Below are 23672 nucleotides of genomic sequence, written 5' to 3'. Positions count from 1 at the left end.
CGCCACTTTCAGTCACGCCACGTCAGGCCACGCAATGTGACGTCACGTCGCGTCACGTTACGTACTTTACGTTATTTTCCTTACTTTTCGCTACTTTACTTAACGCCACGTCAGCGTCACGACATGTGACGTCACGCCACGCCACGTCACTTTTAGTCACGCCGTAACGCAACGGACGCGACGTAGTAACGTGACGAGGACGTACGGGCGTAGTAACGGTGCAACGAAGTACATACTGTAACGTGACGTCCATTACGCTATGCACCTTAAGGCAACGAAAGGTACGTCACGTAACGTGACGTCACATTACGTGACGCGACGTGACTAAAAGTGAAGTGACGTGACGTTAAGTAAAGTAAGGAAAAGTAAGGAAAAGTAACGTAAAGTACGAAATGACGCTACTTACTTTTCCTTACTTTACTTAACGCCACGTAGCTACGCTGTTAATGTCACGCCACGCTTAGCTACTACTTTACTTTACGACGTGACGTGATGTAAAGTGACGGACGGACGCACTTTTGCATTTTCGTTACTTTACTTAACGCCACGTCACTTAACGTCACGTCACGTTACTTTACTTTACGTCACGACGTGAAAAGTACGTAACGTCACGTCACTTTACATCACGCCGCTATTAACGCAACGCACGAAAGTAACGTGATGTTAAGTGACGTAGCAAAGTAACGAAAGTAACGGTAAGTAACGAAAGCAATGAACGCAAAGTAAGTAGAATGTAACGGACGCGGACGCGCCACATTACGCGACGTGTCGCCACATTACGTGACGTGAAGTAAAGTAACGAAAAGTAACGTAAAGTACGTAACGTAACGTTACTTTTCATTACTTTACTTAACGTCATGTCACGTCACGTCACTTTCAGTCACGTCACGTCGCTACGCAATGTGACGCCACGCCGCCACGTAATGTGACGTCACGCGACGCATTTTACGCTACTTTACTTAACGCCACGCCGTCACGTAGTGACGTCACGTCACGTCACTTTTAGTCACGTCGTAACGTAACGTGACGTGACGTGACGTAAAGTAACGTGACGGTAAGTGACGTGGCGTTAAGTAAAGTAACGAAAAGTAACGTAAAGTACGTAATGTAACGTGACGTGACGTCACATTACGTTACGTGACCTTAAGTAAAGTAACGAAAGTAACGAAAAGTACGTCACGTAACGTGACGTCACATTACGTGACGCGACGTGACGCTAGTAAAGTAACGAAAAGTAACGTAAAGTACGTAACGTGGCGTAGTGACGAAGTGACGTTACGTACTTTACGTTACTTTTCCTTACTTTACTTAACGTCATGTCACGTCACGTCACTTTCAGTCACGTCACGTCGCGTCACGCAATGTGACGTCACGTCGCGTCACGTTACGTACTTTACGTTACTTTTCCTTACTTTTCGTTACTTTACTTAACGTCACGTCGCGTCGCGTCACGTCACGTCACATTTAGTCACGTCACGTCGCGTCACGTAATGTGACATCACGTCACGTTACGTTATGTTACGTTACTTACGTCACGTTACGTACGTTACTTTTCGTTACTTTTCATTACTTTCAAATCAAATCAAAAGAGACTCAAGGCCAATCATATCTCTGTGTTTCTACTAAATAAGAAAAATTGAAGTGACCTACTTTTGGCAATTCAAGTGATGTCCAAGAACAGTGTGATGTACCGGGTTTCACCTGAGTTTTAAAAGGGCCAATAATTTACTCCTGGAACACTGGGAGAGTTGAAGTGCTTTTACATCATCTGTGGGACAGCCACTCTAAAACAGTGACTGTGACATTAGCAACAGTGTTTTGTTCTCATGCACATTCAACTAAAAAAGACAAAAAATGTCCAAAGAAGAAATAAATGAAATGTGCTTATTTAAACTTGATTTATTCATGTAAAACATAGATTAGCTGGTCAGATGTATATTTTAGTATCCACTTTTATAAATGGATAACATACTGGGGTCCATGCCCTTCTCTAACACCATGCTGCGTGCACTTCTGAGCACGCCAGCTGAGTTGTGCCATAGGGACAGCGCTTTGTCGCCACCCATTGTAAGAATGAGAATACAACAGAGTGTCAAAGAGAGGAGGAGGAGGAGGAGGAGGAGGTAGGCTCCCCTCAGCACTCACTCTCAGTTAAAGTGAGCCCTCTGGTGACAAATGTTAGAACCAACAACCAAAAACCCATTTGCTCTGTGGTGGAGGGTTCAGGGAAGGAATATGAGAACATGTAAGACACATTTAAATAAACTGAATCTATGACGAGTCAAACGTTTCAACCAAATGAAAATCGAATTTAAAACTAAAGCTAAAGACGGATCACACAATAGGTGGAGGTGTTGATTTGCCGAGTTGGAAATCAAAGCAGACTTATTAAACTGACAATGTAACTAGCAGCAGCTCAAAGAGATGAAATCTGTCCAACTCTCGGTTTCCATTGTGGAGCCACAAGTTAATACTGAGATGCACAACAACACAGAAATATGCTGCATATTCTTCACTTATCTGCCAGTTTATCAGCTAAAACTGTCACAGACTAGTAAAACAGACCAGCAATATATCCCACATCATTGAAGGTTATAGGCCAGATGTTCAGTTATTATTATAATATCATATTATATTATAAGAAGTGTCTCTTATGTAAAGAAACCTGTCTTAAAACAACAGATGCCCATATAAATACTAAACCGGCTTTGCTTGCTGTAATTATTTCTCTTGTGTATTCACCATTAATAGATTTTAGATTACTGAGATACTACTTTGCTGTAAAGTTACGTCTTTCAGCAGTTATTATGAGCTTCGAGCTTCATCAGTACCCGAGCCATAACAGACCAGAGGCTCCTTCCCGTACTGATTGACAGCTGTGAGCTCCAACCACTGACTTTGGCCTCCTCTGATTGGTTGGAAGTAGGAGGCTCGCTCAGAAATTTTAGGAGAGAATATCTCTGCACTACTGAAGGACGGACGGACGGACGGACGTCTGTCTGTATTTATTTTTTTTCCTGTCAATCCTGACCTCCATATATTAATATTAGTGCAGGGTCATAGCGCCACCTACTGATCAGTGTGAATATTCAGTTGTGCTAACATTGTCAAATTTAAACAAAATTGCTCACGCTACATCAGAGCCCCTACTTGAACAGATCTATATGTCTGTATGTAATAATAGTGATGGAGCCACCTACTGGCAACAGGAAGTAAGCTTTGTTTTACAACTATCATTCGATTTACATGTAATTCTCACCGTGTGATCTGTAATTGATTGTGTGGACCGTAATGCACAATTAGTAGACAAGGATCGATGTCGCGTGACAGACGCAGGAAGTGAAGCGTTTATCCTTCCCGCAGTGTGCAAAACACATGCAACGCGGAGCCATGTGCCCGTGAGAGCGATCGCTCTCTCCACCAACCGCAACAGGTCCCGAGTTGCGTGTGCTCGGGCCCGTTCAGTCCGACAACGTAGCCCTAGTTATTGTTGTTGTTGTTGTTGATGTTTAACTAGAACTTGCACTTTGGCACTCTGGCGCTTTTACAATTATTTATCACTTTCTTTCTTTTCTGTTTTTGTGCGTTATTTTTTATTTAATTTAATTTCTTTTTTTTAATTTTCCGTTTCTTTTGAAGGTAATTCAACATGTTTCTGTTTTTATCTATATTGCATGTAAATGACTGTCAGCTGCATTCCCTGTATAAAAGGTGCTCTACAGATAAAGTTTATTATTATTATCTTTCAGTCTGCTGTGGGTTGTGGTCTGTATCAGGAGAGCTGGGGGACCCCTGTCTTTCTATACCCAGGGGCCCATCTTCTCACGGACCCCACTGATGCTCCACCATCACCACTAGTAACGAATCAAAGACTCGATCAAAGCCAAGTGTTGGCAACATCCCGCGCGCGCCCACGTGTCACCTCTCGGTGGCTGCAGGTTGCGGTGAACGAGGCGGTGACGCGCGCGCACGCCGGCTCTCCATTACCGTTAATAACGTTATCTCTGGCGTCACTCATCCCCCCCGACGACGACCGCTGCTGCCGCCGCCGCTGCTGCTGCTGTCTGCCCGGGGAGGAGGAGGCGGAGGCGGAGGAGGACGGGACTGCGGTGCAGGTGCTCCGCTGCAACTGAGAGAAGGGACGGTGAAGTTTGAGGAGGAGGAGGAGGAGAAGGAGGAAGGTGAAGCACAGCGCCCCGGAGTGTTTTACATCACTTCAACCGCCATTGTTTTGTTTCTTTAACGGTGATGGGATTCCTCCAGGAGCGACCCGCCGCCTAACCCCAGCCCGAGTCCGAGGTAAGAGGCAAGTGCCGCTGAACTAACGGATAACAGATAGCGGGGCTCATTGTTGTGCGGGGCTGTGGACGCTCGTGTGGCGGCTTTGTGTGGGAGTTTGTTCGGTGGGGGGGGGGAAAGTTAGCTGCGACCATCCCGTCCGGGGGAGGCTGTAACGCGGATGTCAGTTATAGTGAAACGTCGCCAAGTCAAGTGTCCTCCGCGGCCGCCGGAGCCTGACCCCGCGTTGTTGCCCCCCCCCACCCACCCACCCGTCGTTATCAGGCGGGTTGTAATGTCTTTGCCGGGTGTTTGGCTCGGCCGCGGAGCGAACACTGTCAACGCACGCAAACTTGTGGTTAAGTGAGCGCAAACGGGACAGACAACAAGGCTGCCATTGTACCGGATCAGCGGCGGATTAACGGAATTCCTCTTTCTCTGCACCGTCTGAATGGCCTCCAGTCTCCCTCTCTCTCTCTCCCTCCCTCGCTCCCTGCCTCCCTGGCTCTCGGGTTTATATCTGATCCAAACATTTAGCACTTGGGAGAAACTGACCCACCAGCAGCAGCAGCAGCAGCTCGACCCGGGATGAGCTGCGGGGGAAACATGTGGATGGGACGGTGCTGCCCTGCACACTGGGTGGAGGTGTTGTTGTCAGGGCATGTGGCAGGAAAGCTGGTGATTAGAGAACAACCAGGCTGCGTCTAATACTCATCGTGCCATTCACAACGTGTCAGAAAGCAGGAAAAAAAAAAAAAAAAGACCTGTCACAAGTACACAAAGGTGATTAAGTTGCTTTGCTTTGTGTAAGAATCAACAGGAAGTAGAGCTGTAGAGCTGTAAATCCAAATGATGTTTCACTTTATAACTGACACGATTAATCAATTATCCAAATAGTTCTCCGTTGGTTTTCTTGGTTCGTTGCAGGGACATGTGGCTGTGCTTTGAACTGTACACATTAAAGGAGCATGTGTCTCATGTGTGTCAGATTGCGTGTTGTCGCACATCTGATCATCGCCTGTGAAGGATAAAGATGGAGATGTAGGCTGCGAAAAAGTCTAATTACGTCCCACACACAACCCTGAACTCTGCCCATGTCAGCTCTTGCGTTCGATCACTCGCAGACGACAAATAAACAAACCTGTCTCTATCCGTTCCTCCCTCCTCCACCCCTCCTTCCTCCCGTACACTTGCACATCATGCACAACATGCACCATCCCTGCCCCCCCACCCCCAGTATGTGGTCAGCCAACATGTGGGGAGGTAATCCCAGCTATTAGGGTAATCTCCTCAGCATGACGATCAATAGGGGAGGGTGTGCATGTGCGACGACTACCAGACATAGTAGCAGGGGGACACACAAAAAAATCGTGCTAAAGAAAAATGATTTAATCGTGTAGACTGGGTCAGGAGACTGGGGTCTGGACAGGGGCTTGATGCTGGGATGGGGGGAAGGGTGCAGACAGAGCAGACAGGAAGATGTGTGGGGTAAGGCCCATCTCCACTTTGGGCAGCTCCCCTCGTGTGACAATGGGCTGGGGCAGTTTTGTTTTTTCTCGATCTGACTCAAATCAAAAGAAAGATACGACCGCACATCTGGAAGCAAAAGCATCAAATAGACGGTGACACAGCCACTGTTGTGAGAAAGCAAAAAAATGGATGCAAATACAATCAATAACATATATGGAATTTATTGTTTATTAAAGTATGTAGTGACAAAAGCATCTCTTGTGCAAGATAAAACTGAGGAAAATATTATGTTTCACATTTCTTAACATAATTTGGAGAGAATGCTTTAATCAAACAATAATAGTTACAAGCTGTTGTGGAAATAAATGACACTAATCACATGAAAACTAAGCTTTCGAGTGTTGAGATGAAGTCGCTGATTCTGCAGGGAGGAAAACACAAGGGAGACTTTTCAACATGTCTCGTATGACACTTGTGCAAGTAGGATCATCACTTGATGAAGGCACATGCAAAACCAGTAAGTTAATCAGTTATGACAACAACATCTCTATCTTATCAAACCCTTTTTCCACTTGCTGTCGATACCCACACCCCCAAAAATCCATTCATCTGGTTTGTAATTATGAAACTCTTAATTGTTAATTACCTTGTTGTTACTGACTGTGCATCTACAGGTAAAACGCAGCACAACAATCTCACGGATATGTTTTACACGGCTCCAGAATTTAACAAAACAAATCTCCTGAGCAGGTTGATTTTTCTGTGAGTATGACAGTTAATTAACTCATCTGCACTATATTTAAGTAGAAAATATGGATATCAGCTTCTGAATGTATACAGGTGCACATTCTGCTGAGTGTGCGTCCTCTCTTCTGATGTTATTACCTCCGAGCAGAGCATGCAGATGGACCATACTGGATTCAGCCTCGCGTTAACATATGCTAGCTGTCGCTCCCATGTCGTCTCTCTCTGTGTGGGTCGTGGTACCTGCACCTTCAGGCCCTAAATGTGGATCTATTTACAGAGGGACTACATGTGTGAACAGATGGGAATAAAAGCGCTTATGACATGTATCCTTTAAAACAGCAACTAAAAGACTAAGATAGTTGCTGAACCATGTTATAGAAAGCCAAGTTATTTAAATAGAATTGAAAAAACAAGTTAATTTGCTAGTAAGCAGATCAATGGAAAATACAAACCTATTATATAATATATAAGTATTTTGGAACAATCCAAAACTGACACGTTTATTACTGGATGTTAACTTGAGCTTTGTATTTCACAGACGGATTAATCAGGAAATTGGTTTGCTTTCTTTCATGAAAAAGTTGAATTAATCAGTGCACATCTCAAAAAAGTATTTGGAAAAAAGGGGGATATCACAGTAGTAACTATGTCAATGTACCTGCTACTGCAAATAGTATTTATTCTTCTAAAAGGAACTGTCATCTAATTTTGAAATATTGCTTTAACGAAGTGCAACATTCGTCACTGTTCAGGATGCAACCTTTCTTCCGTAACACAAAAATATTAGTGTGAGTCAGTATTGAATGGACTGAAAAGATTCCCCAGTTTGTGATGAATGAGGAGAAAATAGACAGAACTTGCCCTTTAAGTCTCCAGTGGAGGAACTGGAGTGCAAACACCGACAAAATGTCCAGATGGAAGATGGGAGGGATGAGTAAGGCGTTCACAGATCCCTTCTGTTTGGCCCCATTGAGGCAGAGGGAGACGAGATTGGATGGGTCTGAGGGAGTCGGGTTACTATCGGCCCATTCTACTCCAAAGAAGCGGTGGTGTAAAAGATGCAATACCCCTAAGGAAACCTAATCCAGACCCTGCTGCCAGCTGTCATTCTTTTGCTCCAGGGCAAAATCGCTAAGCAGGTATCGCCTTACCCCTCCTCAATCCTTACCTTAATCATAGCACAGTATGGGAAGGAGAAGGGCAATTTTGATCTTATACACTGATAAATATCCACATTATATACCATGAAAACAACAAACCTATAGGCAAGGTCAGGTTAAAAAGTTCTTATAAATAGTTGTGAGGTTTTGCTGTAGGTTTATTGAAATTGTATTTTAAAAAAACAGTGGCATTCATATCAGTCTTATCTAAAACACAGAGGAGAAATGTAAACACTCCAATCTGTAGCATTAACACTTTGAGGGGATATAATACCCATTTACTTCGACTCCCACACGTATGATAATAATGTGTTGAAACCGTCAGTTACACTGTTGAGTTAACTGTATCACAACTGTTTGAGGTAATCAAGATAAAAGGGAAGTGAGATTTATCAAGTTCTACTGTCAATAGTGAAGTGTTCAACGTTCAACTACAACTGAAGGTTACATCAGAGTTTCTGATCTTAAAATTGTTTCATTGAAGATGAATCAAGTACAACTGTAAGAGCTCTGCATGGTTCATTCTCCAGGTCAGAACAAAACCACAAAAGAGATTTAGAGCTGAAACGACTTGTCTATTAACCGAAATGCAGATACGAAGAAAAACAGTTCCCTTCACTAAGGAGGTTATGTTTTCACCCCTGTTTGTTTGGTCTGATTATAAGCAGGATTACACAAAATCAACATAACGGATTTTCATGGAACTGGTTGGAAAGATGCATTGTGGGTCAGGAAAGAGTCCGTTAAATACAGGTACAGATCAGGCGGTGGATGCTAAAATCTTTCATAAACATTGTGGCGTTTTTCATAATTTTCACCATTTTCCCAGGGAATAATTCATGGATCTTGATGAAAACAAATCAGTCATATTAAGGGAACTAATATCTATGTGTGAGTAAAAGTTGGTGCAGCTTGATTGAATTAAAGAGGGCTGTTGGCCTTGGAGGAGGTATAAGCTCTACTGAGTAACATTCAAGCTACTATTTGTATAATCCGCTAATTATTGAAGCAATTTTCTGAGCAAAACATTTCCAATTTCCAGCTTCTGAGTTGTAAGAATTTACTACTTTTCTCTTTGTTGCAGTAAAGTGGGTATTTTAGATTTTTTGAGTATTAATTAAACATTTCTTACATTTGATATACCAAATAATTTAATGATTGAGCGAGAAACAAAAATGGCATCTGAGTTCATATTGAAAATCCTAAATTGCATCCCTAGTGTGATTGTTTCCTTCTCTAATAGAACAAACACTATATATTTTTTGTACACAAAATACAATTTCCTTTTTTTTTTTTATTTGAAAAGTGTTCCTGTTTTAAAAAATACTCTTCTATAATAGAACACCATTTTCCAAAAATGGCAAAGTAGCTGGAGTAACATGAATATTGCTTATTGCTAAGTGTACCATAACATGCGGTACATTTAATCTGTGTTAATCTTTTGATGGTTTCTGTTGATTGCATCGGCAGTGTGATCTGTTGAAATCAAAGACAGTGTTTAAATGTTCACCTGCCAAAAGACAGTCGAGAGGAAAGACGGCGTCAGGAAGACTGATAAAGAGAAAGACAGAAAGCAGAGTGATCGAGAGACGTAAAGAGAGACATAAAGAGAGACTGTCAGCGCGAGTCTGAGCTGACCTTGCCATGATAATCTAATCCCTGTCGAGAGTGCTTTTTTTAGAGAGCAAGTTAATGCCAGCAGATTATACTCCAGTGTCTCCAACACTAGCCAATCCACACAGAAAAGAGAGTTGGGTTCATTGTGGATCCTCACACTTACCATAGTGGATACATTACAGTTACCAGAGTCATTTGAAAAGGTCTTAAGAGATCGCATCTCCTCACCTTTGCCTTCCTGCTTTCAATGGCATCGTTACTGATGTCTGCATTTGGGTTTGCATCACACATTCAGTGTCTTTTACCCACAGAGTAATTGTTTATGTTTCAAATACAGGTACTCCTCTTTGTCGAAATCTCTTTCCTGTTTGTGCTTCAGTGCACTGAGGGGGCATGCACGAAAAAAGACCACTCATTGAGCAGCTCATCTCATGCTATGAAGAGTAATCCGTGTACATGTTGTGTAACTGAGTGGAGAGTTGGACAAGGAGGGGGATGGGCTCCGATGTGCGCAAGTTTGTCCGTGCTTGTGACTGTTGAGCCCATGGCTGTCTAATCTCTTAGGTACATTAGGCTGTTTGCCCACAGTCCTGTGCAGCTTCACGCTTTTTCGTGCAATTAAGTAACTCGAGGAACGACGCTGAAAACCGTCTTTGAGTGTCAATTATGCATCGGAAACAGTGTGTACTGAGGTATATTGGTATGTGTCAGTGGCCTACAAGTCATTGAGTGCTTATTATAGTGTGCAACACCGAACAGTGTGTTTCATACAAGGGAAAGAGTGCAGGATTGTTTGGGAGTGATGTGAGTAACACCTTTTTATGTAACCCCCTTTTTATTTCTTTTTTCAAGCACTTTGCTCTAACATAGTTGTTCAGTGGTCACAGATTATTGTTCAGACAATAAGGCACTTTCTATTGCACTCACTATTCCAGTGATGCTCAATGCAAGGTGACGTGAGCCACCTGGGCTGAGGTCTGACTCCAGTACATCTGGAATGAGTCATTTCCATCTGTTTCAGCAGTGAATCAGTAATTACTTTATTTTCCTGCATACACTCAGCTGTATTGGAACAAGTGAGGCGATAAGAAACCAATTCCTATTCTTGGTCGTGCGTAATGCTTTACAGGTGCTCAATATGGCCGACTGTGTGGTCTGTGACTTCTATTTATAAGTATGGCAGTCCTCTTGCAGTGCCAATCTAGGCTTGCACTTTATGCTGATGCTGAAAGGGTTAATTTTAGTGCACCAACCTTGAGCGGGATATGTTTCTGCTTCAGTTCGAAGGGTTGTAGCACAACCCTAATGGCTTCAGGCATTGGTGATATGAAATTCTTCATTGAAAATCTGATTCTGAGAGGCCATCTGTCAATTAAAAATCTTAGAGATTTGATTCCTTCAAAAAAATGTGACACGATTTGTTGTGCTTCATTTTGTTCTTTAAAATCATATATGTGTTGAGCTTCACTAAATTTGCAGAAGCAGAAGGTTCAACATTTTAAAGATGTTAATATATATCGACCGTATCTAACAAACAAACACGTGGACACTCTTCTAAATGTACCTCGCAATGAGTGAAGGATAATAAGGTCCAAAAGTAAGATACAGCATGAAAGATATAAGTAATTGATTAAATATTGTAATAATCTCTTTACTCCATATATGCTGTTCAATTTTTCTCTCTGGTACATATAGAATCCAATATTTTGACATATATATGTGTACTGTATCTAAAATTGTGTAATAGCAGGCTCAATGTTCTTTAAGAAAACATTGATTTGATTTTGTGCATGGATGCATTGACAGGGGCCACAGCAGACACAGACACAGAGCTGGAGGGATGACCTGAAGATTAAGACAAAAGACATATGTCTTAACAATCTTTAAAAAAAAAAGCCCCTTGTATCTCGACTGCATTTACAACAAAGACAACTTCTCAATCTGTGGATCGGTTTTGTTATATGCTTTGGTTGTGTATTCAGCTGATGGAGACCGACAGGATTATTGGATACAAAACAGTAGATGTGAGGCTTAGCGACCGACTATGGCTTTGAACACTAGCATAAGGACAGTCACATGCTATCTCCAGTCAGGGGTATGTTGGCACAGGTTTGTTGCTGGTTGTTGAGAATATTTGGATGACTTCAGCACATACACACACACACACTTCACACAGGCACATATGCATGATGGGAAACACGTCTGTGGTCACAGCATTTTGCAGACACTAGCTATAAGTCTACATTTCATTTCTGCATTTCAACAAATAGAAAATAAGTGTTTGAGATATTCTGGCTTGTTTGATGCTACTAGAATTATTAGTTGCAGTCCTACATGACAAATTCTACTGACAGTCCCTGGCAGGAAATTACACCCTCAGTTGGGTGCAGCGACCAGGCACACGAGGAGTGCACGCACATACAACAGTGGATATTTTCATTCAAGTACACGCGCGCACACACACACACACACACACACACATCACAGCACACAGGCTCTCAGCATCAGTGCCCTGACCATAGGGAGTTTGTGCTGAGCTGGTTGGGACGTCAGGATGAATCAATGCGAGGACAGCTGACTGGACATGCCTATTCATCTGCCAAAGAAAAGAGAGAGAAAAAAGCGAGGGATTCTAAAAGAAATGCGCTAAACCCCCGGAGCAACATGTTTGGCTATCTGCATTACTTTACAGATCCTCCAAAGGGCTTTCAGTGTTTGTGGGATGAGAGCAGGAGAGGTGAAAAAACACGGATAAGAAAGACAGAAGGTTCAAAATGTTACATAAAGATTGATTTTGGTCTTGAAAACCATAAACATACACACATTCCCTCATTTATACAAGGTATGTATAATTTATGACTGAGCAACAGTAGGATACTGCAGATGCAAATATATAGAGCACACTAAGCATGTAGGCTGCTTTGACAAAGACCTAAGCTCATACTGTAGAGGCGGCTAACTCCACACTGATGGCCCGTTTATTCCCATCTGTTGCCCTCAGCTCTCTGACTTTATCCCCATTGTGTTAACTCATTACATTCGCCTTAACCTCAACCCCTTAATTGCCACCCTCCAGTTTCTCTTGCACAACCTCCCCCTCTTGAAGACAGTGTGCCACATTGCCCATGCACTAATCTGATGGCGTCTGCCTACCAAACACCTGCCATGTCCGGAAAAACCTACCAAACTCCTCCCATATTCCAGATACTGCACCCCTTCCAGCGTGAGCGGATCAGCACACATGACCGCGAGCAGGCAGGCATGCATGCATGCATGCGGACAGATGCGACTGGATGCAAATACAGATAATTAGACAGGCAATCTCATCCCCTGAAAATCATACTAGAGTCGGCCTGTTTTTTTTCTGGCCTCTAAGTGCTCGTGCACCTAGTTTTTCCTCACGTTTTGAGCCTGACAAGACAAACAAGAGTTGTCCTTTGTCCTGCCTCTCTGCTCAGACTTGTATTCGAAGACAGTGACATGTAGGCCCAGGCCTCTTTGCTTTAACAATAACTCTCTTGACCCCCCAATGAGGGGTGGAGGGCCAGACATGAGGCGATGTGACAGTTCTAGTGCGGCCAACACAATAGCAGGTTTTTCTTTTGACTGCCTGGCTGGCTGGCTACACACCACAGATTACTTTCTTTTGCTATTAACAATCTAACAGATAGTCATGTTTGCCTGAGGAACATGTTCAACCACATCAGAGTGTGCAATGATACTATTTTTAAAAATAGAGTACAACCAAGGCTTGTTTTGGTTCAGGGTGGATTTGTTCTGGGTCAGATGTCTCAGAAATATCAGAGCCTCTTATGTCAAGGTTATCTTCCAGGTCGCTGGCATAGTTAAGCCCACATCTATGATTGTAAATTATAAAAAAGGATTAAAACATAATGGTTAACACACAAGGTCATAAGTGACAGCGAGATGACAATAAAAATGCAGATGTCCCTTGTTACCTTTAACCACAATCTTTACTGCAACGTAGAATCAGGGCTGTGTCTGGTCTGTGTGCGAGTTTGTAAAATGAAGTTTGTTGATAATGTGTTATTGATCGTGAATTAGAGTGGACTGCCCCTCGGGGTCCATCCTGGTCGGCCAGGAATGAATACATCTCTTCATGCTTCACCTCATGCACTCAATTTCGACATAGGAAACCAAAGGACACACACGCATTTTGAGACACTGACCCGAGCTCTAATACGTACAGACAGGCGTCGCTCTTCCACTAAGGGACAAAAGGTTATTCTAAAATCTGTGTGATGCAAATTGCCTCAGTGGGCCATCTCTCCCACAACAGAGCTTGTGGTTTTGACACATGCTGAGTGAAACTGCCTTACATGTCACTGTTGGTGTATTTACAGGAAAACCAGCCTCTGCATTTCTGCATTCAAGTTGTCTGTACCTTGAATTAAAGAGGAAATAAAAAAAAAATGTAACTCATCCCCTGACTGATGATTAAACGAAGTAATCACGGATTTCTGAAAAAACTTTATTTATTACGGCCCATCCTTATTTACTATATTCTGTGGCATTTAGGGTTTTATAAAAGGAAACACGCGAAGAAAGTATCAATAAAGACTTTCATATCAGTTGTAGGCCTTACATGTTTAGTTATCTCTGTAATTAGAAATCTAACCTTGACCTCATACCTTACTGAGACATTTCTGATATAGTTTAACTATCTATCACAAATATTCAAAGTATTTCAAACTAAATAACAGTTGTTCTGTGTATAACAACAGCTTCAATAGGCAATGGATTGGTATTAATATAATAATATATAAGTAAATATATTTTATTATTTATAAAATATAAAAAATGTCTGAATTTGATTACAAGGTAAATATTGCATGTCTAATAAATGTATTTTCTATTTTCAGGTTTTCTTCCCAAAAGAAGACAAAGATCAGGATGGACAATGAAGCTGTAATGTTTTGCAACTTTTTGACGCCTGTTCTGAGAGCTCACTAACTTCTGGAACATAAACTTTGCATAGTTTGAGGATTTATTACACGGCTGTGGTTATTGTGCTCCAGGAAAAGTAATGGAGACAGAAGAGAGGGAAGACGTTTCTCAAAAACGCACAGCTAGTATAAAGGCTGAGGCAGAGGAAGATGCGACCTCTGGACACACGTGTGGGGTGTGTGGTCGCAGCTTTCCACTTCTCAGCTCTCTGTCCCAGCACATGAGAAGACACACAAGAGAGAAGCCCTACAAGTGTCCATACTGTGAGCACAGGACGGCTCAGAAGGGCAGTTTGAAGGCCCACATCCGAAGCCATAAACTGGGCCTGTTGGGCCACAATCCCAGTGTCAAGGAGGGGGACGTAAATAAGGAGGAGAAAGATAACACTGAGACCCCTGATCCTCCTGAAATCGTCCCCAAATCGGACAAAGCTCACAATGTCAACGGGAAGGTGAAAAAGAAAGAAACCAAGAAAAAAGTGAAGAAAAAAGACAGCGTCCAGGCTGATGATGCCGAGTCTTTTACCTGCGCCATTTGTGGCCAGGTTTTCCCTCAGGTACTGCTCCTTAAATCCCACATGAAAAGACACCGCAACGGCCAGGATCACGGTTGTCGGATATGTGGACGTCGCTTTCGCCAGGCGTGGTTCCTCCAAAGTCATATGCGCATTCATCGGGTCAAAGACCAGTTGCAGGGTGGCAGAAGCAACGAGCCGCCTGCTACAATCAATGGAGTTCCCCAGGACCAAGCATCCCTGATAAATGAAGAGTGCCTCTATGAGCTCTGCGCTGGCTGTGGTAATTTCTTTTTTGACCGCAAGACGTTGCAAACACACGAGAAGCTACATAAACTGAACCACACTCAAACACAAAATCCACCACATGAAGACGCTGAAGCCTCTGAGCTGCAAAATACTAAGAGCCATTTTTTGGAAAGTTTGAACCTCATACGTGTCGGGGAGAGTTATGCATCTGAGGAAGAAACCGTGGGCACGAGAATTGCAGAGCTGGATCCAGTTTGTAGTTACCAGGCGTGGCAGCTGGCCACAAAGGGACGACTAGTAGAGGCCACGGAGAAATGTCTGGGATGGGAGGAAAGACTTGCTGATGCTGAGGTGGCATACGACATGGACAAGGGCGAGTATGTTCCCCTGAAGCAGGAGAAGAAGAGGAAGCAGATCGACTCCTCCGGCTCCAACACTAAGAAGAAGAAGGGGGACACAAGCCTCGACCACACGGCAAACAGCCTGGCTCATGCTAAAGGAGGTGACAAGAGGATATCCCAGAAGGATCGGATACTGTTGAATGGACTTGGTCATGCATTCTATGAAGCGCTGCATAATAAGAAGGTCAAAGATGTTCATTACTCACCTAAACAGACCAACAGCATCAGGAGCCAAGACCAGGAGGGTAAGTCCAGAACACTGCACCTCATTAGAGCGTTTTGACCACATAGTTGATCGAATTCCTTTAAATTGGGAAACAATAATCAAAGGTCATGTTTGTGGACATTTCATGGGAACCACATTCTTGGACAGACCAAAAGTTTTTGCTTTAAAGTAAGATAAACCAACCAGGCCAGCAATTCAACAGCAATTCAAAACAAATGTAACTACTTTGTATTGGGTGGCAGATGAATTTACTACCATTGTATTGTGAGGAAGGGAGACCTCTAGTGGATTTATATTAAATTACAACTGTATTCAGAGATTGAAAATGAACATCGTAGGTTTTCTCCAGAGGCTTCAAAATAATCTAATGCACTGATAGATTACACAATTCAACTACCTGTTTTGTTGTATTGTGTTTGTTGTATTCATTAATGAAAAAGTTAAAAAGCACAGTTTTGTTACAAATATTTTGGTGGATTTAAAGGGCTTACGATTTAAGAAGGCTCTTTGCACACTTTTTGAGAGAAGATGACACACAAAAGGATTCATTGGGAATTTGGAATTGTATCCATATTGGAAATGTGGTAAAGAAATCAGAGTTATTTAAATTCATGTACGACACAGTGAATTTGTTTTTGTGTGCAGTTTTCTCTTTGCTGCAGGTAACATACATTACATGAAACTACTTGACTAACATTTAAAATATCTTGCTTAGTTAAAGTAGATTTATGGTTGCTGAGGGGAAGGATTGTTACTGGGCTGCTTTATCAACCCATTCACAAATTTGTGTTTAACCAACACAGGATATTAAATTGATCAAGATAACAATCACTAAAGGTTTTTTGGAAAACTTAATTTTCAATAAAAATATTTATATTATATAGTTTCATATTAAATATGTTATATTTTATATGAAACTGACACTAACACACCATCTAATTCTATGTCTGTTCCTTACACTGCTTCTGTTACTCTTACTGCAGATAAAAAACCCTACTTCTGCGAGCACTGTGATTTCCACACTGTTGACGCCTCACTACTCAGGTCGCACCTGCACAAGCACAACCAGGACGTCCTGGGGTCCCAGAGCAAACACGGCACCACTTCGGACAACTTGAGCCAGAGTGGTTCCAAAACCTCAAGATACATGGACTACCTCAGAAACAGGAGTGTACTACTCAGTCAGCCATACTGGAATCCTTACCCATGTTTGCCCAGCCAGAGCTTAATAGAGTCAAATGTTAAAACGGAAAAGTCAAGTGTTACAGAGGTCAAAGGGAAAAGACTTACCACTGATGATGCTGGCGGTCTTCTCAATCTGTCTGCGTTGCCTGTAAGTGAAGGAGACGACACTGTTAATTACCCATTAAAAACAGAGGGCCTGGCGAGACATCAGTGCCCGTACTGTTCCCACACGACCGGCTACCCAGAAGTACTGTGGATCCATCAGCGAGTGAACCACAGGGTGGATGGCGGCAGCTCCATGGCGCCCAAGTGGGCACCGTGCATTAACAATCCCAAGAGTTCAAAGGCTGGTGTCTCCCAGTGGAGACGCACTGGGCCTCCTCCGTTCCTCGAAGGCAAGGACTGTCCAACTTTACCAGCCCCAAGAACTCAGCGCACACAGCCCCCAGGCCCCACAACCCCCAGCAAAAAGCACTCAGCAAGCACCCATTCTCAGTCCAAAACCCAGTCAGGTGTCCCCAAGTCCAAGCACCAGTCAAAGGACTCGCGCTCTGTAGAAGGGACATATTCTAGTGCGAGGGTGGGACTCCAACCTCCGAAGAAGTCTGGTGGACATAACCGGGCAGCAGAGGGGGGAAGTAAAGGCTCCAGCGTACAAGCTACTTCATCGAGCAGTACAGTGCACAACAAGAGCGTCTCTAGTTTCCAGCCAACCAGCAGCCCCAAGCACAGAGGCCACAGGGCGGCAGTGGAGGGGAACTTCCCTCAAGAGGGTTTGGGTTTTATGCTGGCCAGGAGCCATGGTGGGACTTCTAACATGGCTGCAGACAGACTCAATCCCCGCAGGCAGTCATGTGACTCCTCCTCAGGGCTCAAGGGTCCTGATCTGTGGGCTGCCATGAACATGTGGGGGCTACACGGAAGCAAAGCCTATTTAGATCCACTCCTTTTTGCTCAGGGAAAGAGTGAGTCAACAGTAGAAATGCCAATGGACGTTGATGTTCTGAGTCTCCTGAAGAACTACAGTCCTCACGACCTGGCTGCTATCTATCAGCACTGGGGGTTCATCGACCCCCGGATCGATCCACAAGGTGAGGAGGACCTTTAGTTTTATATTTTCTTTGTAGGCAGAGAGAACAAACTAAATACTGTTTAACTAAAGTTCATAAAGACTCATCTAGATTGATTGTTAATGTTGTGATGTTTAAATGGACATGTCACATTTCAAGTCTTTGGAATGTTAATCAAACCTGCTGAGTGGAATATTTATAATGTTGTTACACTTATTTTTACAGCAATGTTGACGTTAAATGGAAATTTTGGAAACGAAGTCCATTCCTCTTCTGAAGCTTCCAAACAAGTAAGTTTCCTCTGCAGCATTCACTGACACTACGTAGGTTTGGATTGAAAGCAAATGAGTGGCTACTTAAAAGTATATTTCTTTAAACTTATCTTCCTCAATTAAATTACATTTTATCAAGATATTCATTTTTATATTGAAATTTACCCACAAATTTTAAAAATAAAAGCATTTCTTACTCTAAACAGTAAAAATAAAGGTCTGTTTTACAGCTGACAAACATTAATGTGATTAAACCTTTAACAGAATCAGGAAACATTACAATTTTAGATAAAGTCATTGAGTGTCAGTTCTAAAATCCTACTTTTGCCTTAATTAAAGTTTAAAAACTAAAATGTGCAACTTAAGGCAGTCAACATCAAACGTGATCCATCACTAGAGCAACATAAAAGTCCCGACCATCTCCACTAACTGTCCCTGTCCTCCTGTTTGTGCCTTGTCTGTGTCTGAAGAGTCTGTCTCACGTGCGTCTGCGTGTGTTCATGTGTTAGCGTGTCCGCCTGTCAACTTCCACAACCTGGCTGTCTCCTCCTTCGCATTTCCGTAAGAGGCTCTGACAAGGAAGAGGCAAACAAATAAGGAAAAAAAAAGACACAGTTGTGCCCCTCAGGGTAAAACTCGCCCAGCATCACCATATTGTGTGTCATCAGCCGCCTGTCAGTCAGGCCTACCCTGATGCTACCTACAACTGCTCTGTCTTTTCCCCCTAGAGGAATGTGTGGGTAACTTCTTAAACACAGGAGATTGGCAGCATCTCCTTCTGTAGGGGTGAGGAATTATAAATCAGATGAAATGAACATGGATGACACTGTGGGTGATATTAAACAGTATCCTGGGAATATATTTTTTCTGGAGGAGCTGACAAATTATGAAAGATGTTTATTTTTCTTCATCATACATGTTTATTTTGTTATGTCTCCTTGTCTAAAAATGTTTGTTACTATTTTCTTTGTGTGTGTCGTACTTTGGCTGGACCATCATCATATTAGATTAGATTGAGCTATATGGAATTTCATTAATGGTTTTAAGTGGGACATTTCTAAAGCTTTGATAGTTATGACATCTCATTTTGAACATCTGTTCATTTGGGCTTCTTTAAAGAAAGTTGGTCAAGGACGTATTGAAAAAGTGAAACAAATAAACTAGTTAATGTTTGTAACATATTTAAGTCAACCATTTAAAAAGAACAAACCTAAACCTAGATGATAAATTTAGATTTTAAAAACAAGATTTGAAAGAATATACATATATCTAGCATCCTCCATTAAAGACAACAATTAAAAAAACAAAATAGTTTGTCGCTTTAATAATGGTTGAGATATTATGATATTAGAATATTCCGAATTGCGATTTGCACATCTTATATATTATTAGATAATGTGAATGTATATTGTGTGTGCACACATACTCACACTGCTGGATCTAACTGCTGCACCTCTAACTCTGTGTCCTGCAGTCAAACAGCCGCTCCACTTCATCCTCAGGGTCTCTTCATAAAGGAACGTGAAGACACATCGTGTTCCTGTCGACTTCCAGCGTGCACGATACTAACTGCTGAACAAAGACGCCCGTTGTTCTTTCCAGGAACCAGCCATAACTCCTAAAGGACAGGGGCACAGGTTAATCCACATTATACTGTATGCAAAGCAATGAGGTGGACTCACCTTTTTTTTTTGTCATAATATATGGTTGTTTTATTTGAAGTGTTAGGAATTCATTATTTTTTTTTTTTTTTTAAGAATGTTGATATATTAATTACTGCAACACACATGGATAAACGTTCTCTGGAAATGAGGCAGAACCATTTGGGCTTATTGTAAAAAGGATGGATCCACTGTGTGGGAACAGCAGCACAGGTGGAAATGAACGGAGACACAAGGACATCTGCTGGTTTGGGGCAAGAACAACTTTAACTGGAGAAGGGCCACACAAAAGAATCTGACCAAATCTTACAAATAACGATTCTACTAAAACTTTCAGAATTATCAGTAGGATACCCCAGATTTTTTATTTCACTTTTACCTTTTTTATGTATGTTTAAATTTTCAGTTTAATGTTCTTTGTGGAGCTTATAAGCTTATTTTTGGGGTTCTGGATGATTCTTATTACAACAGGGCAATCAAATGATAAAGAGAAATCTGTCCATATTTACAGATTATTCAAACTTGACCTGAGCCTGGAGCTGTCAGTGATTAATGGCCAATTGTTGTTATCCCTGCTCTGTATCATGACAGTGAATACCGAGGGGTTCTCAGTCAGTTATTCAGTTACAGTGAAGCAGCAGAGGATCTCTTCCACAGTCACTAACAAAGCACATCACCATCCTCCCTCTGCCACCACCAGCTTAATTAGAGCTAAACTAAGCTGTAGCACTATTAAGTCCCCCATCCCACACAGGTTTATAAAGGACAGGATGCACTGGTTGTGTTAAACTCAACGATTTGATCAAATGGTTCTGCAGCACAAAATCTGATGTGGTGAACTGGTTCAACTCAAAAACCTGAAACATTTATTCACCTTATTTTGGCCACATCTGTACGATACATATTTTTATTTGTCACTCAAATGAAATATTTTAAAACACAAACACTGTTGAACAAAATATGCCCCACATCCAAAATGTTTCTGGGTCATTCGGTGTGTATTATGTATCAGTGCTGAAGACATCATTAATTTAACAGGGACAAGGTTCACACTCTTTATTTTACAGCCTCAAATAAAACCTCAGACTGTAAATTGGCATCAACTTTGGTAGAATTCAATCCTATTTTGGTCAAACAGCAGAATCTGTGGCACCATGGCCTTTACCATCAAATATAATTTTATTTATTTCCAAACCATGACTGTCCAGAAGAGATGATTTATTACTCTGAGAAAACAGGAAGAATTAAATTCACCAGTTTGTTGAAACAGGTTTGTGGTGAAAGATGCTTGACTTTGTCCTTTGTGTCTCCGATCAGGAAAATGGTGTAAACATCTTTTCACATTGTTCTTGTTATGTAGCAATTTAATGCTGTACTTTCTTTTTAGAATTAGAAAATGTAGCGAGACTTTCTACTGATGTGGTCCCGACTCACATCTGCCTGAAAAAAAAACTACGGTTTTAAAAACTGTAGAAATATTTGTTTTTGACTTTTTGGAATTCACCTCATTCTCACTTTGTTTTCCTGTCTTTTCTGTTTGCAGATTTGTTTAGTATGTTTATATTTTAGTTCCACCGATTCAATGTATTCATCTCCCATAGAGAAATAGTCTATGCATTTGACAGAAAGCCATCGAGTTATGGATTCTTGGGAGATCTTGAGAATACATAAGTTATTGCTGGAGTATTAACTCTATGACTTGTGTGGAAAATTGTTGTTTTGATAAATATTGTAAATGATAGTTTTATTTAATGGTATTTTTGTTTGATAAGAGTGGTATTAAACACTCCTCAGTACTTGATATTTGTAGCAACAACAGAAAATGTACAAAAAAAATTCAGTTTTTGTTTTTTCCAGTGACACTTGAGGTCAGAGTGCAGGGTCCGCAGGGAGTGAAGAACCTGCAGCGGGTATTATTATTATTATTATTGTTTTAATTATTTTCATCAGTAGTCTGAGGAGGCTGCTGCAGACAGTTTGGCAGGAAACCACGAGACAGTGAAGTTTTATGTGAGCCTGAACTTAAATGTGAAACTGAAGGTTGAGCTCTTACTGGGTTCAATGTTGTGACTGTGTCGGTATCAGAATTTCTATTTTCACCACTTCTACGTCTGTCTGTAAAATTATTCAAATAAAGTTGGTTAATTCTTGATTTATAACAGTGTCGAGGTTTGTCAATACACCAACACCTCTTACATCTTCTGTCGTCTATCTTTGTGAGGGTATGACCTCTGACCCACAACCAACCCTAATCCAAACCTAATCCTTTCCCCGAACCTTCAAAGTCTTAACCTTCTTTTTGATGGTGTTAAAGTGACGACTGACCAAATGTCCTGAGTTTTCCAAAATACAAGTGCAGAAACTCCAGCATTCAAATAAATATATAAATGCATCAGTAAACACACATGACTTGTTGTTTTGACAGACTCATCTCTGGAGTTTTTGGAGGAATATTTAGAATATTTCATACAAATGATATAAAGCACTGGATCCCGACACTTCTCCAGAGGACCAATCTGAGGGGTCGTGAGTAAAAATAATAAAAGATGCAGCTAGGACCAAAAAAGTTATTTTTTGTTGTTGTTTCTAAACGATAATCTTTACTGGTTGAATATTTAAAAAGTCAAACGAAACTCTGCTTGATGTAAGAGGCCACAGAGGGATCACATGTTCAACTAGCTTCATTTTAAAGGATCGCAAACAGGTCGGGGAACAACAGAGATTCAAAAAGTTATTTTATATTTTGTATTCACGCTTCAAATGATCCTCATACCAAAATGGAGACTTGTTAGTCTTAATTTGCAGATCATTTCCTAATTTTACTTCTAAATCTGATGACTTTATGACTTCTGTCAGTTATAATCATATTATTATTATTATTATTATCATCACAATTCATTCTGTAAAATAAATTGTTTTGGGCCTTATCCTTGCTGCAGTTCACCTCTTCTACCAGCAGGTGGAGGTCAATAACTACAAATGTATGAGATCTGCTTCATTACAAATTCCGCCCCTCTTGGTTAAATTGCTCACCGTCTATATAACTGCTGCATGTGACATTATATTTCTTGTGCCATTTTTTTTTCTTTACCACTAACCCATATACGTGTTTGCCCTAAAACTCCCACTATAGACTTGTCATAGCACAAAGACAAAGCCTCGAATTATAGATGAGGCCTTATTTCCCTCCATCACCAGACAGTTCTGTGCCTGCAGGCTTGATTGAGACGTCAGATCTGCTACATCTCAAACTCGGGGCCGAACTGAATCCACGGGAAACTTTTTTGCATTTTAGCTTTTTAAACGTGTCAAGTGTGTAATGTTAACCTTATGGAAAAACATAATAAGTCACCAAGTCGCAGAAAAAACGTTTGTATTCTAATATATTTCGTGACGGTCAACATATGCACAGCTGACCTTATCTGGTTGGTGGAAGCCGGAGGAGAAAATAAATACTGAATAAAGGTTGTACTCTCAGCTGCTGTCGTCTGGCACATCCACGACACATGAGCACTTGTGCCACCGTGCATGTGTGTGTCTGTGTGTACACGCTGGTGTGCCTGTATGTCCTTGTCACAATGTGTTTGTCAGCAGGGTTGTGTTATATCTTGGTGCAGTGACAGCATCAGTTAGCTGCCGGAGAGACATCAGAGATCATGTTGCAGTGCCAACAGCAAGAGGGCTGAGGGTTGGTGCCGGCCACGGGGCCTGAGAGTAGATAATGTCAGGCCGCTCGGAGCTGCACAAACGCAGCGGCATATGTTGTCTGACAGGGAAACGCCTGGATGTTGTCGAGCAGAGAGGAGAGACGCACTGGTGGCCGATTGGAGTGACAGCTGTCAGGAGTGTGTTGC

General features: G+C 41.8%; 1 protein-coding gene across 1 annotated transcript; it reads left to right on the top strand.

The window, feature by feature from the left end:
* Positions 1-3926: 3926 nt before the first annotated feature.
* On the top strand, positions 3927-21974 carry LOC118125269 (zinc finger protein 516-like). Its single transcript, XM_035183704.2, has 5 exons — positions 3927-4299; positions 14156-15649; positions 16614-17906; positions 18111-18175; positions 19632-21974. The coding sequence occupies exons 2-5, from the start codon at positions 14320-14322 to the stop codon at positions 19680-19682; spliced, it is 2739 nt and encodes a 912-aa protein (XP_035039595.1). The 5' UTR covers positions 3927-4299; positions 14156-14319; the 3' UTR covers positions 19683-21974.
* The last annotated feature ends 1698 nt before the right edge of the window (positions 21975-23672 follow it).

The sequence above is a fragment of the Hippoglossus stenolepis genome, chromosome 17 (assembly GCF_022539355.2).
Source record: "Hippoglossus stenolepis isolate QCI-W04-F060 chromosome 17, HSTE1.2, whole genome shotgun sequence".
Taxonomy (NCBI): Eukaryota; Metazoa; Chordata; class Actinopteri; order Pleuronectiformes; family Pleuronectidae; genus Hippoglossus; species Hippoglossus stenolepis.
This window is presented reverse-complemented; position numbering and strand designations above follow the sequence as displayed.